This window comes from Cydia pomonella, chromosome 20 (assembly GCF_033807575.1).
Source record: "Cydia pomonella isolate Wapato2018A chromosome 20, ilCydPomo1, whole genome shotgun sequence".
NCBI lineage: Eukaryota > Metazoa > Arthropoda > Insecta > Lepidoptera > Tortricidae > Cydia > Cydia pomonella.
Window position 1 is genome coordinate 2,806,517 of NC_084722.1, and position 16,061 is coordinate 2,822,577.

At 35.8% G+C, this 16,061-nt stretch overlaps 2 protein-coding genes across 2 annotated transcripts; both read left to right on the plus strand.

The window, feature by feature from the left end:
• Positions 1-5,097: 5,097 nt before the first annotated feature.
• Positions 5,098-6,780, plus strand: LOC133528754 (uncharacterized). The gene has a single exon (XM_061866205.1). It carries the CDS (start codon positions 5,809-5,811, stop codon positions 6,778-6,780), a length of 972 nt encoding a protein of 323 aa, XP_061722189.1. The 5' UTR covers positions 5,098-5,808.
• A 62-nt stretch (positions 6,781-6,842) lies between these two features.
• Positions 6,843-14,081, plus strand: LOC133528755 (uncharacterized). The gene has a single exon (XM_061866206.1). The coding sequence runs from the start codon at positions 6,843-6,845 to the stop codon at positions 7,353-7,355; it is 513 nt and encodes a 170-aa protein (XP_061722190.1). The 3' UTR covers positions 7,356-14,081.
• Positions 14,082-16,061: the final 1,980 nt, after the last annotated feature.

The window sequence follows — 16,061 nt, forward strand, 5'->3', positions numbered from 1 at the left end:
CGAGCAGCAGCCATAGTGTTGACTAGACGCTGACGCTCGGGAGACGCTAATGTGGGATACCCCTTAACTGTAATTCGATGGATTTAAATAATCTTAATGAAAGTTAAAACCCTAATATACTATACTGTGTAACAAAACAACGAAGGTTACTAAATTTAATGTGTGAGTTACGATTTTGAAGTATAAGTATACAATATTAAAATACTTATTGCCTTTTTTTGTATTAACAATTTACGTGGCATCTGATCTGACCAATACGGCGTGTTTTTAACCGACTTCAAAAAAGGAGGAGGTTCTCAATTCGACTGAATTTTTAACCAACTTCAAAAAGGAGGAGGTTCTCAATTCGACTGTTTTTTTTTGTAATAAGTTCATCGGGGTTAGCATCATCATTACTTTTAAAGTTAGAGTTAATATTATTTAAAAACAATGAATCTAAAATGTAATAAAACTAACTTAGCCTATGACTCGTTACATAAGTAACTAGCAGACAAAGGCAAAAATTAGGGGGCTGTCCCACCTTTATGAAACAACGCTCAAGATTCTATTAAATTAAAGATGAAAGTTTCCAAGATAGACTTGGTTGTAAATTGTTACATAAGTAAATTGTTTTAGTGATAGCTATAAGGAATTAATATATTGCCATCAAAACCTTGCCATTTAGGGCATGTTTGGGTTGTTTTTAAACACATTGTTTGCTCGGTTAATTTCAAGAAACTGTGACAGTGATTGGCACCCAAATTCCCAAAATTTTGTAGCTCCTGACTTATTTCTGTAGTTTTATCTAAAATAAAGTGTCTATGCCAACAAACTGATGAAATTTATTTAGTTAAAACGACTTATCCGACACTAATTCACTAAGATAACGCCGAAAATGTGAGAAAATATGCTGAAAATTGCAATGAAAGTTTCACATTTGCCTGTCGTTAGTGGTGGACATATGTCAGAAATTATGCTCCGCATGTGTTTGCTAACCCTGAATAATATATTTTTAAAACAATACTTAATAATCTTTGTACTTAATATAGTTAAAATTTAATAACAAAATGTATAGGTACTTCTTATTTGCCCACCCTGTCTAAGCAATTATTAGCAATTGTACAAAAGAGAAAGGGAATAGAGATCCGAAAATTTAATATTCATATCAAATTAAAATTATTACCTATTCAAATTAAATAAAAATAATGGTTACTCCTAATGTTGTCCTCCTACCGATGTTTTTGAAGGAACCTTAGGACACTTTAGATACGATTTTGGATTTCCTTGACAGAAACCACATAGTAGCATGAAACTAAAGAATAGTAAGGTAACAACTGAAATGAAATAAAAACTAGACATGTTTCCGTGATTTTTTTAAGTTTTTGGTTGGACTTTATCCTTGTAAATTATAGGTCCTCAATCTTATTATGACATTTTTCCTTAATTAAAACGTGTAAAATTCAATATAAATTCTATTATTTCCCGTTCGCCCCCGCTTACAACATTTCAAATAGCTACACGAGTTTACCACCGCCGACCCGAATGCTGCATACCTACTTTTATGTAAGACAACAAACCCAAGCTATGTGTCTTTGAGGTTCAAGTTCTTCTCAGAGGCGGAATTGTATAACATAGTCACCAAAGGAGTAGCGTGTAAGAATACGTGTGACATATATGACATTTCAATAAAATTGCTAAAGATAAGCCTACCTACAATTTTATCACAACTAGTTTATATATTTAATTATTTAATAAAAACTGGAACATATCCTAGTATTCTGAAAAATGTAAAAGTAGTGCCTATATATAAAGGCAAAGGGAATAAAGACGACCTTCAAAGTTACAGGCCTATAAGTATTATCCCAGCAATTGCTAAACTTTTTGAATACGGCTTAGCAAACCGATTAAGATTGTTCCTAGAAAATTTCAGTTTATTAAGTGACAGACAATATGCTTATAGGAAAAATAAATCATGTTTAGACGTTATTCGTCAAGCCCTAAAAAATATATTGACAGCTAAGGAAAACCAATGTCATGTCGCAATTATATTATGTGATATGACACGGGCATTCGACCTCTGTAATCATAATGTACTTGAAAAAAAATTCGAGCACATTGGTATCCGCGGCCCTGGTCTTAAGTTAATGCTGGACTTCCTGCGCCAGCGGCATCAATGCGTTGCTATAAATAATGGCCGCACTAAATCTGATAACGGGAATATTGATATCGGCGTGCCCCAAGGCTCGTCTTTAGCAAATTTGTGTTTTCTGATCCAGGTAAACGATTTACCTAAAATCGTAAATGGGGACATGTATATCTTTGCGGACGATGCCTGTGACATTATAACCGCCAGTGCAATTCCGTCTCTAGAGAACATTATAGCCTCAGAGATATTTAGGCTACAGAGGTGGTTTTCTGCAAATGGTTTAGTTTTAAATCTACACAAAACCCAAGTGATGCACATAAGCCTAGGGGGTAGGCCCCCGCGCCCACTAAGTGTTAACGTGGATGGCCACGTCCTTCCTCAGGTACATAGCACTAAGTTTCTTGGCGTGACGTTAGACACGGCCTTGAAATGGAATGCCCATATTGATGTCGTGTGTGGCAAATTATCTGGTGCCTGTTTCGCACTGAGCAGGCTGGCGCGTATATTGCCGCACCAGCAACTAAGGGCTAGCTACTTCTCGCTGTTCCATTCGGTGATGTGCTATGGTCTAGAGTTCTGGGGCACGGCTGCGGAATGGCAGCGTGTATTCATTTTGCAGAAACGTGCAGTACGGATTATATCATATGCCCCACACGGAACACCCGCTAGGCAACTCTTCGTAAATAGTAACATAATGACACTCACATCACAATACCTATTTTACATAATTAAATATATTAGAAGTAACATACACCTATTTCCAATAAAGACATTTAAAAGTTCACGGATTACACAAAAACACAACAATATGTTGGACTCGACATGTTGTCGACTTGCGAAATCCAACAAAACGGTATATGTTGCGGGGCCAGGTATCTATAATAAACTACCCGGCAACATAAAGAATATTGAAAATGACCTGATATTTTACAATCGATTAAAAAAATGGCTGACTACAAATGCCTTTTATGACATGTCAGAATATAATGATTTGAATTTTAATTTAATTTAATTTATTGGATGTATGAATTGTGTTGATTATTAATATTTTATATTGTTATATTTTATATTATTTAATTTGATAATTTTGACATGTCAGAATATTATAATAATAATTTAATTTAATTTATTGGATATTTGAATTGTTTTGATTATTTTTATACTGTTTTTATTTTACTGTAATTGAATTTGATTATTATTATTTATTATCTTAATTTGTACTCTTAATTGACATAGACCTAATTATATATTGTATTACCTTTTGACTTGTAAAATTTGCAATTTTATCAATAAAGGAATATGAATATGAATATGAATACCAACTTCGTAAATAACTTTAATTTTATTATCAAGTCTAAAATCATCACCAACTTCTACAAACTCCCTTAAAACAACAAACTAATTCAAAGCCTTTAACTAAATTCAGTTTTGTATTTGCGTATTGTTGTTTATGTACATATTACGTTTATTTGTTTATGTATTTAATGCAATTCAACACAGTTTCTCATACACTAATGTCCGACCGAAGGTTCGAATTCGGCTAAAAAACTGCTGGGATTTTCGACCGCACGATACTTACAACTGTCTACTTAATTTCAGATCGCGATCAGCTAGTTTCAATAATGATAAGTGATTTCTAATTAGTCTTTGTTAATAAATTCGTTTTCGATTGGACACTATCATACACTCCTCTGTAAAGGACCAATTACATCCGCACTTCCTGATATCGGGCCCGAAGTCAGTCCCGATATCGGGCCCGGTAATCGTTTTCCGTTTCACGGAATATCAGCACATCGTTAACAATATTAAAAAAGTAAAAATGGTTCATATGGAAAAATATCAAACATTGAACATTTTTGGCAATTAGAGATACTTAAACTAGCGCCTTTTGAGCTCCACACTAGCGTCTTTTGAGCGTCGGCGTCTAGTCAGCGCTATGAAAAATGGCGTCGCTGCGCAGTGGCGCCAACGTTGCGTCGAGCAGCAGCCATAGAGTTAGACGGCGACGCTCGAGAGACGATAGTGTGAGGTGGCCCTTAATATATGCAAGTATGTATATTTAACGGTCACAAACTCATAAAGTATGACCATGAACCAACACAACAAATTAAAATCAAATAAACACCAAATTCAAGTTCAGAGCTTACCATTAATATTCAACACGCTCAACAAGTCAAGCGATACACCTTCGTATACCCCATCCCAAAAACCTTTGAATCTCAGTTCTATCATCAAGAGTATACAGTCGAATTTTGACTGTGTTGACTAAGTGTGATACGAGTTTTGAGAAGTTACAGCATTCCCAAAGCGTGAAATGTGTAGTTTGAGAAATGGAATCGTAAATGAGCGGTTTGCGTAGTTCGCACCAGTTCGCACCTACCTTAATGCATTCAGTACTAACCGAAGGTACTTTGAACTGGAATGTCAAGTCATTTATCATGATTTCAATTAATTATCGTAGTTGGCAGCTATGGTTCGTAAGTAGCTTCGATGAGAAAAAGTTCAATTTGTCTGTGTTTTTTGGCAAAAATTTCATTTTTGGTATAAGCTTATATCACTGACTGTACTTTTCTTTCCACGGGCAACTTTATCACAGAGTTCCCTTAGCCACCTCCTGTCTCCTTCATCAGATCAGCTTCATGTCATCATAATATTGCATTATCATCCGATTTACTTAAGTGTGCGACATTTTAGCTTAATCGAAAGTGAGTTAAATTTAGCTTCCAAGAAGTGACTCACACTAATTAACATAACAGGGCAAGTTAATGAAGTTAAATAAAAGCTTTGTAATAAAAAAAATTAAACCAGGAGAGGTCTTTCGAAAATTCACGGATAACTATTGAAGGCCAAACAGACACACAAGCGTTTGTATTTGTAGTATTGGGATCGACAAATTCGTGTTGTACAGACAGCATTAAAAATAGCGGATCAAAAAACGCTTCATAAGTATCTATAACAGCTTAACAAAAACGGATTTCTTTAATATAGAACTACTGAGACTGTAAAAGATATACTTCGGAACGTGAATTTTATAAATTTATCTATACTTGGAAAAGTTACCTGAGATGTCAGATACTTTTGGCGCGTTGTTTCATCCGCTACTATTGATGCTGACTGTACTTATAGCGTGATCAACTAAAACTATACCAATAAAATGTAAAGTTTTATGTCAAAGTACAAAGGTACCGACGGTACTGTCTAACATTCGCGTCTGAAAAATTCATAGCATTGTCATCCTCACGTGCAACCAAGGACATTTGGCAAATTTTATGCGCATCTTTATTTAGGCGGTCCGGAATCGATCGAGTAACCCAGCATTGCACAAAAGCTTAAGTACAACCCCACTCCACAACCCATACGATGTTTGGCTCGCGGTGGCGTCTCAACATGCCACAACGATAAATTAACTTTTTACCGATACGAATACGGTACAACAGTCCACTGACGACGCTCGGAGAGCGCGCTTGCTTTCACCAGCTCTCACCCTAACCTAACTCAAACTGGCCGCTAAAGAAAGGCCTGAAGTACCCTTCCGAGCCCAGAGCGTCAGCCTAGCTGAGCGACCCAAGTCTAACTATGCACGTACCGTTCGTAGTGCGGACACTAGACTTAGGTCTGACAAACAATTCTTCCCACATCGACCCCCATCCGTCGATAAAAAGAAACCAAAACCAACCAAAGTCATGGTCAAACAACAAAAACGAAAAACCATCGAAAAAATCCCGTGCGCAATTTCTGTACAAACCCTCTCTATACCGATGAAATACGCTGACACCCATTCAACCTCCACGCAAAACAGAATCGATAGTCACAACAAAACTAAGTCTTCTAATCCCCCTAAACAGGTCGGCGAGAAGAGGCTGTGTCAAACGATCGGCGGGAAAGAGACAGAGAACAAGCTGCTGGTGCAGATCAGCGAAGCCGAACAAGTGTCGGACTTTGAAAGGATTCTTAATTCTAATGCAATATTGTGTGAGCGCCGCGGACACGTGTGGCGCAGTGTCGCCGCGCCAACGCCTGCCTCAGCCCACCGCCCGCGATCTTCATACTCCCTCCGCGCTGTGAGCCAAGCCTACCACTACCTCTTCAGGCAGCACGAGGACTCCCTCCAGCCGCTCATCGATCACTACCGGCAGACTCTCGCCGCCGACAACGAAAGCTTAGGGAACAACTTAGACAACCTTAACGACTTGCAAGAGTTCTACGAGGACGACCACACCTTGAAGAAGGAAATCGAAACCGCGACAGATCAATTTATCACAGAGGAAATCCAGGAGGAGCCGCGTGGAAAGCGCGGAAACTTTAATGTTAACTTGGCCGGTCTCATCGATCTTCACGTGACTGGGGAAGCGTGCTCGCCGGTGCCACACGAGATCGATCCGTTGCCGGACGTCGACCGGGGGACCGACGACGAGGAGGAATGGCTCGCACTGAGCATGAGCGCGTCCGATGACCAACAGGAGAATCGCGACTCCGTCGACTGTCTGGCACAAAACTTGAACAGCGTGAAGCTGAGCGATGCGAAAGTCCCTACGATAACGTTTAGTAACTGTTCAGACGGAGATAGAAGCGAGCTGCCGAATAATAAGGACGTCGTCATCCATCTGGCCGTGCCCTCCATTGATTGCATTGATGAGACGCGCCCGCCGATGTGACCTTAGCCCCGCTTGATTAAATCGTTGCCGACGCTCGCGCTCGCCGCGCGTTTCTATTAATCATGATTGCGATAGAGTCCGAACAACCTATCAAAGAGGTGCCGAAGCCCGAGTCAACAGGCACGCAAAAAACGCTGACGCGATCGAGTGCCGTCAGCCAGAAGTCTGTGGAAATCATGGTTCATCCAGAAGGTTCCAATAATCCTCTACACAGGTCTAAACTCGCGCCCCAGCGTTCGACGTCTGAGACCCAGTCTTCAGGTAAAAAGATTCTAAATCTTCGAAAGACGAAGAACTCTTCTTTAGAGTCGACGATGAGTTTGCCGAATCAGAAGAGCTTAGAGAAGAAACAAGGAAGTCTTCGGCATCAGAAGTCGATCGTGGCGCATTCTGACATAACGTTGAGCACTCAGCCGTCGATGTCGGATGACCGGAAGGCGCTGAGAGAGGCGCTGTACCAGGGTATCTTCCACAGACACAGAAGGACAATTTTCGCCGTTGGCTCCTTCCTCAGGATGCTAAGAAGTAAAACGTCCAATTATGACTCTATAAGATCAGACTCTGACGAGATATAGCACCAGTAGTGGTCGTAGACTAGTGAACATTGGTGCCACGAACTAAGAACGCTTTTGTAACCAGATTGGAGTTACTATGTTGATAGGGTACTTTGTAAGATTTTTATTTTGTATTAAAAAGTTCCTAATTATTTCTGTTGGTTTATAGTGATCCCGCTTGGAATCGTTAGGATTGTTGTTAAAGGATGAATTTCATAAGAATATACAGTTAAGATTCACTTTGACTGTTAATAGTTTAATTAATTCAATTGTGTAATGAGAATGAATTTCGTTACTCAATCGAATTCATTAAATAAAAACGAATTTAGCTCCTTAACTGTGTAGGGGTAACGTTTGAAATTCGTACTTAAACGGGTTTATTTTGCTTATAATGGACTGAATTATTAATATTTAGCCTAGAAAGCAGACATGGAACTATGTGCATGACTAAAGTTTGCAGTCGGAGGTGCTTCGAGAAGTTGGTTTTCTAAGAAAATATTGCACAAGGGAAAATTCTGTTGAAACTTTAAAGTAACATTACAACGCCTGCATTATTCGTCATAAAAAACATAGAACTAAACTACTTAAAACTTAAATGCTCTCAACTTGCAAAGAAAATAAAATACACTAGATTTTCTTTCGTTAAAACATCGACATAAAAAAACTTATTTTATTCGAGCGAAGAAAAGCTATTGAAGTACGACCGGTAAGGACCTCATTATTTGAATTGAATTGAATATACAATGTAAATTATATTTAATACGAGTAGTGTACTTGAATACTGCCTTCATTCTAACAAGATTATTCAGCATCATTCAAGTTAGCTTTAAAATTGAATACTATTTCAATATTTTGTCACCCTACTTACGTTATAACAAAGAAAATTTGAAATAGAGGTGTATTGTCAAAGAAAACTTTGTAGCCACAGTAAATTTACTGCCATCTTTCGATACATGACAGCGCTCGAAACGATGCCGCCATAACTATGGTATAGACCATTAGATGGCTCTATTAGATGGCGTAACTTTTTGATATTTAACATATTTAACACATATCAGTGAAAGACTAAGGATCATGTGTCGAAAGATGGCAGTAAATTTACTGCGGCTACAAAGTTTACTTTGACAATCCACTTCTATTTCAAATTATCTTTGGTTATAATAACGTAACTTGGGTTATAAAAAAGTAAATTTTGTTATTTACTTTACATGACATATTATACAGCACTATTTGACTTTTCAAACAAAACAAAAAATGTCCTTTAATATGTGCTAATCTGTTTACATACATTTCATCAGTGACAGCTTGCATGCGTGGCGCACGCAATCCGCAAAAATGCAAAAACTTGACATGTCATGTCATTTCTCGTGACTAACACGCAACTGTCACATGTCAACACATGAATCTCGATACAGTCAACAAGGACGTGTACACGCAAATATGTCGTTAGTAAAACTTGGTAGACTCAACGCGAAAAATACGAGTCGAGTTTCTTTGGAAAAAAAGAAGTGCTCGAAAACGTGAACTAAGGGTACTTATAATATGATAGAATATATTGTAAAAATAGTACCCAAGTATAAAGGACTCATTTATCAACAATTTGATGGAATCCATTGTGTTACAAGAGTTATAGGTAACCATATAAATGTATGATTATTTTTCATAATACAAATATGTGTAATTTAATAAGGTTACAAATGCATAGGTAAAAGTTCAATTTTTACTGCTTGATTTCAGTTCAGCAAAAACACTTTCCTGGTTAATAATTAGGGGTGAAAGGTGAAATATTGCCCTTGACACGCGATGGGAAGTGGGTTCGACGTTAACACTTCATTTGCGAGGTTTGTTTTGGTTTTTTAAGGTTATGCAGAATGCTAATTGGTTCAAGTAAACTTTTTTAACTTATTTTGGGTTAAGAACGTAAATCGTTTCTATTTGTGATTTCTCAATATATAACGTTCTGAGAGTTAGGTCATGCAACCTAAAATAAAGAAAATGGTTCGGTGAGAAATAATTTTGTAAAAAAAAAACAGTATAAAAATACGATTGAAGAAGGAAATCTTTACAGAAATATCCCCGGCCTAAAAAACACTAACAACGGAATACAATACTGTTAGAAAAGTTATTTTGTCGTAGTCTCGTTTTTCTAAAGTCGAGATACCTACTTGATTTCAATTCATGTACGAGTACATGTTATGTATGTTTTATTAACGTGAATTACCCCGAATTATTTTTTATTTGCGTCGATACTTACAACAAACGGAGGTTTTTAGCGTAGCTACAAAAACCCTGCTATGCGCTACGGCGTAGTACACGAAGCGTCGCTAATGTTACAAAAAATATATACCTAAGAAAACTAATTAATTAAGATACCTTTTCCAAACTAGCCTAACTAAAACTAGAAACGTCTCACAAGACATAAAGAAAACATGAGGTCATGCTTTTAGGATTTAACTTTAGATCATTTGATGTTATAAATACGTACCTACAGTCCTACACACACTTAAGGGTAAATTATTAATTATTAATTTTCGTGTTTTAATTTAATAGATTTTTTATGTAACGATAATTATAATTTATCACAAATATATTTGAGCATTTTGAGGTATCGCTGGAGCAATATCGTGGAGGCGGATCTGCGCGAACTTCGAGTTGACAATTCGAGAAGTCGCACAGGACCGAGAAAAGTGGCGCTGTCTTGTGTCGGAGGCCAAGTCTCATTTTGGGTCGCTGAGCCAACGGAGTAAAGCTGGCCATACACACTAGGGGTAGGGGTAGGGGTGTGTTGTATTATTTGTACTGTTTCTGTATTGAGGTGTGCAATAAAGTGTATTTGTATTGTATTGTATGCCTGCGCAGTTTTACCAATTGCATAGGTAAAACGGCGCGTGTGTGGTATTCGACTGTGCAGTTTCCTATACAGCTTCGCCTGTGCAGTTGAACTGTACAGGCAAAACTGCGCAAGCATACCTTAGTGTGTATGGCCAGCTTAAGTAAGTAAGTAAGTATTTTTCGTTACACAATGTATGGAATCCCTTACTAAGTAAAATTAAATGCAGGGTTTACTAAGGAAAGATGACATAAAGCATTACAAATAGAAACTACAAGTAAACATCGCTCAAGGTCGATCTCAAACGTGGTTAGATCATCGTTAGAAATATTTAATTGGTAATGTTACTTTAAAGTTCCACGATTACATAATAGGTATATTAAATAATATTGGTACTCTCGGTAGCAGATGTGGATAGAATAATTTGTGCAAATCGATTTGCGTCTTTATTGCAAAGATAACAAGGCTTCGATAAGGATCTGTCTGCTCGTTTGCCTCCTATATCATAAAATAATACGCTAAAATAAATTTGGTACTGATTGTATTGATTTTGATTACAGATTTGGAAAGTTTCCTAAATTTTGGATAATTTCATAAAAAAAAAATTACAAGAGATAGTCTGACCAGCGAATCGTGTGACAAAAAAATACCAAAATAATGCGGGAATTTTAGCACAAGCCGCACCTGGCCTCCTGAAATTAAATGACATCTTGAAACTGACAGCTTATTTGATAGGAAAATAAAAAATCGGTCAAGAGCATGTGTGTGGTCATGCTCAGTGCAGGGTTTCGTAGTTATTGTTCTGTCAGAACAGGCCATGTACATTTTACAAGTATAAGCAGCGCTTTGTACGTCTTTTTTTCATATTTTTTGGGCGCATATTTTTTTCTTTCTGAGCGATTATTTCCTAAAATATTAACTTTATCAAAAAATGACCGTTGAAAACCCGTATTCGTATTAAAATGCCTATCCAACGATACCCCACACTGTTGGATCAAAGCAACAAAAAAAAAATCTAAAAACTTTTCTTGAAAATTTTATTTTAAAGTTTTATTGCCATGCATGATTTATGTATCCATGCCAAATTGCAGCTTTCTAGCACTAACGATCACGGAGCAAAGCCTTGGATGGACGGACAGACGGACATGGCGAAATTATAAGGGTTTCTAGGTGACTACGCAACCCTAAAAAATTGTCATAACTATAAAGAATTTCGAAAAATTGCTTGTGACACCACTCTCTAGTCAGCCTCAAAATGGTATAGATTTTTTAAAATGGAAAGTCTCAGTCTTAACATTATTAGAAGGTTACGAAGATTCCATGTGGAAATTATGCAAATTTGGGAAAAAAAACCGACATCACACTATATTGAAAACGCATTCCGTCATTCTGGTTGTTTAACTTTAAAAAAACATAGTTACATTAAATGCACCTCCGATTTCGATGTTTTAAAAGGTTTTTGATGTAGTATACATACGTATATAAAGCGGTTATGTATATATCCAATATTTGGTATGTTATACAATTCCTTTGGGAAAGTGATGCTTCGAAAAATCGAATAGTGAGCTTATGTAGTTGACATTTTTATTAATTTGCTGATTACTTTGTGTCCTTGCATTTAGTCAAATAATTCGCGTAGAACATTCGCCAATTGGCTAAAGTTAAAAATGTTATACTTAAGATTTTAATTCTCTAATATAAACTCTGACGAAAATTATAATATGACTAAGTTTCGTTACACAAAGGAGTCATTTAAATTGTACCAGGCGAATTAAAGCTTTAAGTATGTACCTTTTTATTTTGGCCAAAATGTTCTTTGTCGATATTTTTGTAAATGTCGGACACGATTTTACATGAAAGTAGTCATTTTAATAATAATGTACGTAATCAAATCCTGGTCGAAGTTAGTCGAGCGCATTGTACGGGGTCTTCCGAATGTCGTCCACCCAACGAGCCAACGGACGCCAGGCACTCCTTTCGTCTGAAAGCGGCCACCATTCCGTTAGCATTTTGGCCCACCTGCCATCACTCTGCCTGGCAACATGTCCCGCCCAGCTCCATTTTAATTTGGTAATGACGTGTCCGACGTCTTGCACCTTGGTGCGACGTCGGATCTCGACATTCCTCACTCGGTCTTGAAGTTTGATGCCGATTCGGAAGACTGCGGGTCACTTCTGGATGAGATTGGCTCGGGACCGGGATAAGTGGCGTACTAGAAGAGAGGCCTATGCTCAGCAGAGGGAGATAAAAGGCTGATATGATGATTTATGATGATTGTACGGGGTAAGTACCTTCTCTGGAGATGTCTCCTGGTACAATTGTGGCTTGTGTCAAACTAAGCCGTGGAAGCCATAGGTGGCCTAGCCAAGTTGACGAACGAAAATCTAAAGTGTATCGGGGACAGATGCTACGAAAAGTCTCGTGACTGTCCATGTCCATAACTTTCATTATTGAATGCATTGAATGACTACTTTTATGTAAAATGTAATGATAAAAGTAGATAATTAGGCGGAACAATGGATTGTTGAGACACGTTTTGGAACATTTTATGCACTTTTTATATATTTGTACATCCTAAGGTTATTATAAAACGTGCTGTTGTGACGTAGATACTAAATAAACCATTTTATGTATAAAATATATGAAACATGAGCTTCGTAATATAGCTTTTTATAACAATAGTAATTTAGATTTTATTTTAAAACATTACTTTAATTTTATAAGCGTTTGAATGTTTAGTCAGCTATTTTGATCATAAAATGTCAGCCATTTGTAAAAATAGGAGATGTAAGGGAAAGTACGAATTTCACTTTAGAAACTGGGAATAAATGTCATATAAATGTTTGCAAGTTAAAGATTAATTAGATTACCCTTGTTATATTACGTACTTAAACTAACATTACAATTACTATATATATATTTTTTCATATGTCATATATTTTGTTTATTCTGCATTGGAAGTAAATTTTGTTCGGTAAATTTACATTACAAAGTGGAAATGTACATTTTGTTCGGTGAATTTACATTACAAAGTGGAACTAATGTACGTCCCAAAATTAATTAAATAATGAAATACAAACAAAATAGTTTTATGACCTAAATTTGTCAAAAATTGTTTTTTTTTTTGTGTAATGAAAAAATCTAATAAATGCATTTGATACTGGAATACAGTGAGTTGTTACCGAGCTAAGTTTTTTGGTACGGTTTTTTAAACCAACCTATTATACATATAGGTACCTATTATTTAATTTTAAGTTTAACAAATATTTTGTTTTGTTTAACTTACACTCGTTATACGTACAAAATTAATACATGGAAAATATAAACTTTTGAACAATTCAATGACCTTGATGAAATTAATTCCTTATTGTTGAATGTAAAAAGTAAACATGATGCACCGGGAAAGATTCTTCACACCTAATTTTGGTATAACTTTTTTTTATACTATTATTAATTATTTACTTATTTGATGGCACTATTCAAATACTTTTGTATGTAGGTAAGTAATTTTAGTTTTAAATTGATCACGAATAAAATATTAGATTCTGATTCTAAATAAACTATTGTAGGTACTTGTTAATACCTACTTTGTTATTTGTTAATCAAATTCAAATTATAATTTAGATATTTTGTAAGCAATATTATTGTTAACTCGTTAAGTTTATTAATTTTAGTGGTACTTAGTTGACGTAATTCTATTACAATAATTAAAATCATAAATCCAACCGTGAGCGGAATATTTGTTTAAATTATAAGTTCATTTTCTAAGGTTATAATCTGCTTATTTTTAATAAATACATTCCTATTGTTTTTGTACAAATAAAATATATATTTGATGAAAAAAGACTGCGAAAATTTAAAACAGCTGACGAAAATTTTATATGTTCTGTGAAATAAACAATGTTTCTTAGTACTGGCATGATGATTCTTTTTTACCCTTTGTCTCTATAGGTAAATTACTTCTATTTGATTACGATATAAGTGCAAAAAATAGGAAATTCACAACGAGTGGCGATAAATTAAAACATGGTCAAAGGGAGTGTTATAAATCGTCACAAGTTGCCATTTGCCTATTCGCACTTGTATCGTATAACATTTTACAGTATACACCGTGATTTTATTGAATTCTGTTAACTCCGGGGTATGGGTAAGTACGTTTAAGGAAACTAAATGCCATGGTAAATTAAAAAAATATTTTTTTTTTATAAAATGTAGTTAAATGTTGCATATAGCGTTCTTGTAACACGGGCATTACCTTTTAATTCAACTAAACAATTGAAAACTATGACATATCAATATCAATGTCATTTCGAACATCAATCGTCCGAGATAGTATTTACGTTTGGTAGCAAATGTACACACTCGTATTAAACACTAATTAATATGTAAAGGCCCTAAGGCAAGTTTATACGCTCGTGAGAGCCTTATAAGATAAAAATAAATTATTGATTATCTCCGAAATGGAGTTAATTAGAATACCGGTGTCTTTGAGAAAGTTACTTAATTTAAGCTCAAGAAAGCACCCTTGAAATTAACGAAAAAAAAAAACGCTGTATATCGCTTTTTAAATATTCCACATAGTTACAGTATCACCATACCTATGTACTGTAAAACTTTATTTCAGAGTCATATCCATAAGTTGGCGGCAGATCGTAATATCAGGGAGATCGTAATCGTTCCTATGTAATGTTTTGACGGTAATCACATTAACCTTTTTGAACGCCAAGAACACCTTAAGTCATCGAGTCATCGTTACTACATGCCCACAGCGCCAACGACACCTATAGGTGTTATGGCGGACGCTGTCAAAATAACCTTTACACTTTCGAGTGAGGTTTACATTAGCTGCCTTGCGTCCGGGATCTTGGCGTTTGAGTGATGTTTTCGTTTAAGTCATAAAGCATTCAAAGGTAGGATAGATTCGTTAGGATGCTTCCATGTCCGAAGGGCAAACTGTCCAGAAACAGCTACGCATTACGTGGAGCTCCGTCAAATCGGGGAATGAGACAAAGAGTTTCACGTTTCACGCCTAAGAATTTCACGAGCTGCCTGATCTAACGATCGCCCGCCGACACATACGTATAGTATATAAGTAATTGACTCCCACATACCTGTATATGTAGTATATATGTATGTTTCTCCATAATAGCAAGCTGAATTGGCCGCCGCACCCTGGAATGATAATGGTATTGTATACACTGGTAATTGATTATATCAGTATTACCTTCTGCTTCTAGCCTCGCAACTTGATTTCCTGTGGGCACAATATTATGTAAGTATCGTAGTCCAATTTTACTTGTTCAATGCGCAATTAAGTATGAATACCAATGTTGTTTTTGATTTTCTTCTGGGGTTTTCCTCCCAATTATGAAATTGTTTACCTCAGAACTCAGTCATTCAAATAATATTCATACCTAAATAAAGATATAGAGGAAAGCGGACGGTCGCTTCTCCAATACAAACATAGTTCCCATTTTGCTCTCTGAATATTAACATTATGGGAAACATTTTCGTATATTTTGATGTATGTTAATATATTAATTTATGCCTCTACCTTCCATAATTCAAATATTTAAATGCTTCTAACTCTTATAGTTGAAAATTAGGGGCATAGCTGTCGTTGATATACAGCAAATTGTGTCAAAATATTTTCAATTATTTTTTTGTATTTGTTTGTTTTTTTTATATATATTTTTTTAATTCAAAATTAAGAGACTTTATACGTCTTTAAGTAATAATATTTTAGTTCGAATTGATATTTTCAGTTATGTGTATTTTATTATTGTTGATGGGTTTTCTTGATTGTATGTAAATTCCATATTGGCATGTAAAACTGTCCTTAAACATGTCAAAGTTGAATGTTGACAATTTCTTTTAACGATAAATTTACAAATTAA

Excerpts from the sequence above, each read along its gene's own strand:
- LOC133528754 (XM_061866205.1), top strand. The coding sequence starts at position 5,809 with ATGGTCAAACAACAAAAACGAAAAACCATCGAAAAAATCCCGTGCGCA.
- LOC133528755 (XM_061866206.1), top strand. The coding sequence starts at position 6,843 with ATGATTGCGATAGAGTCCGAACAACCTATCAAAGAGGTGCCGAAGCCC.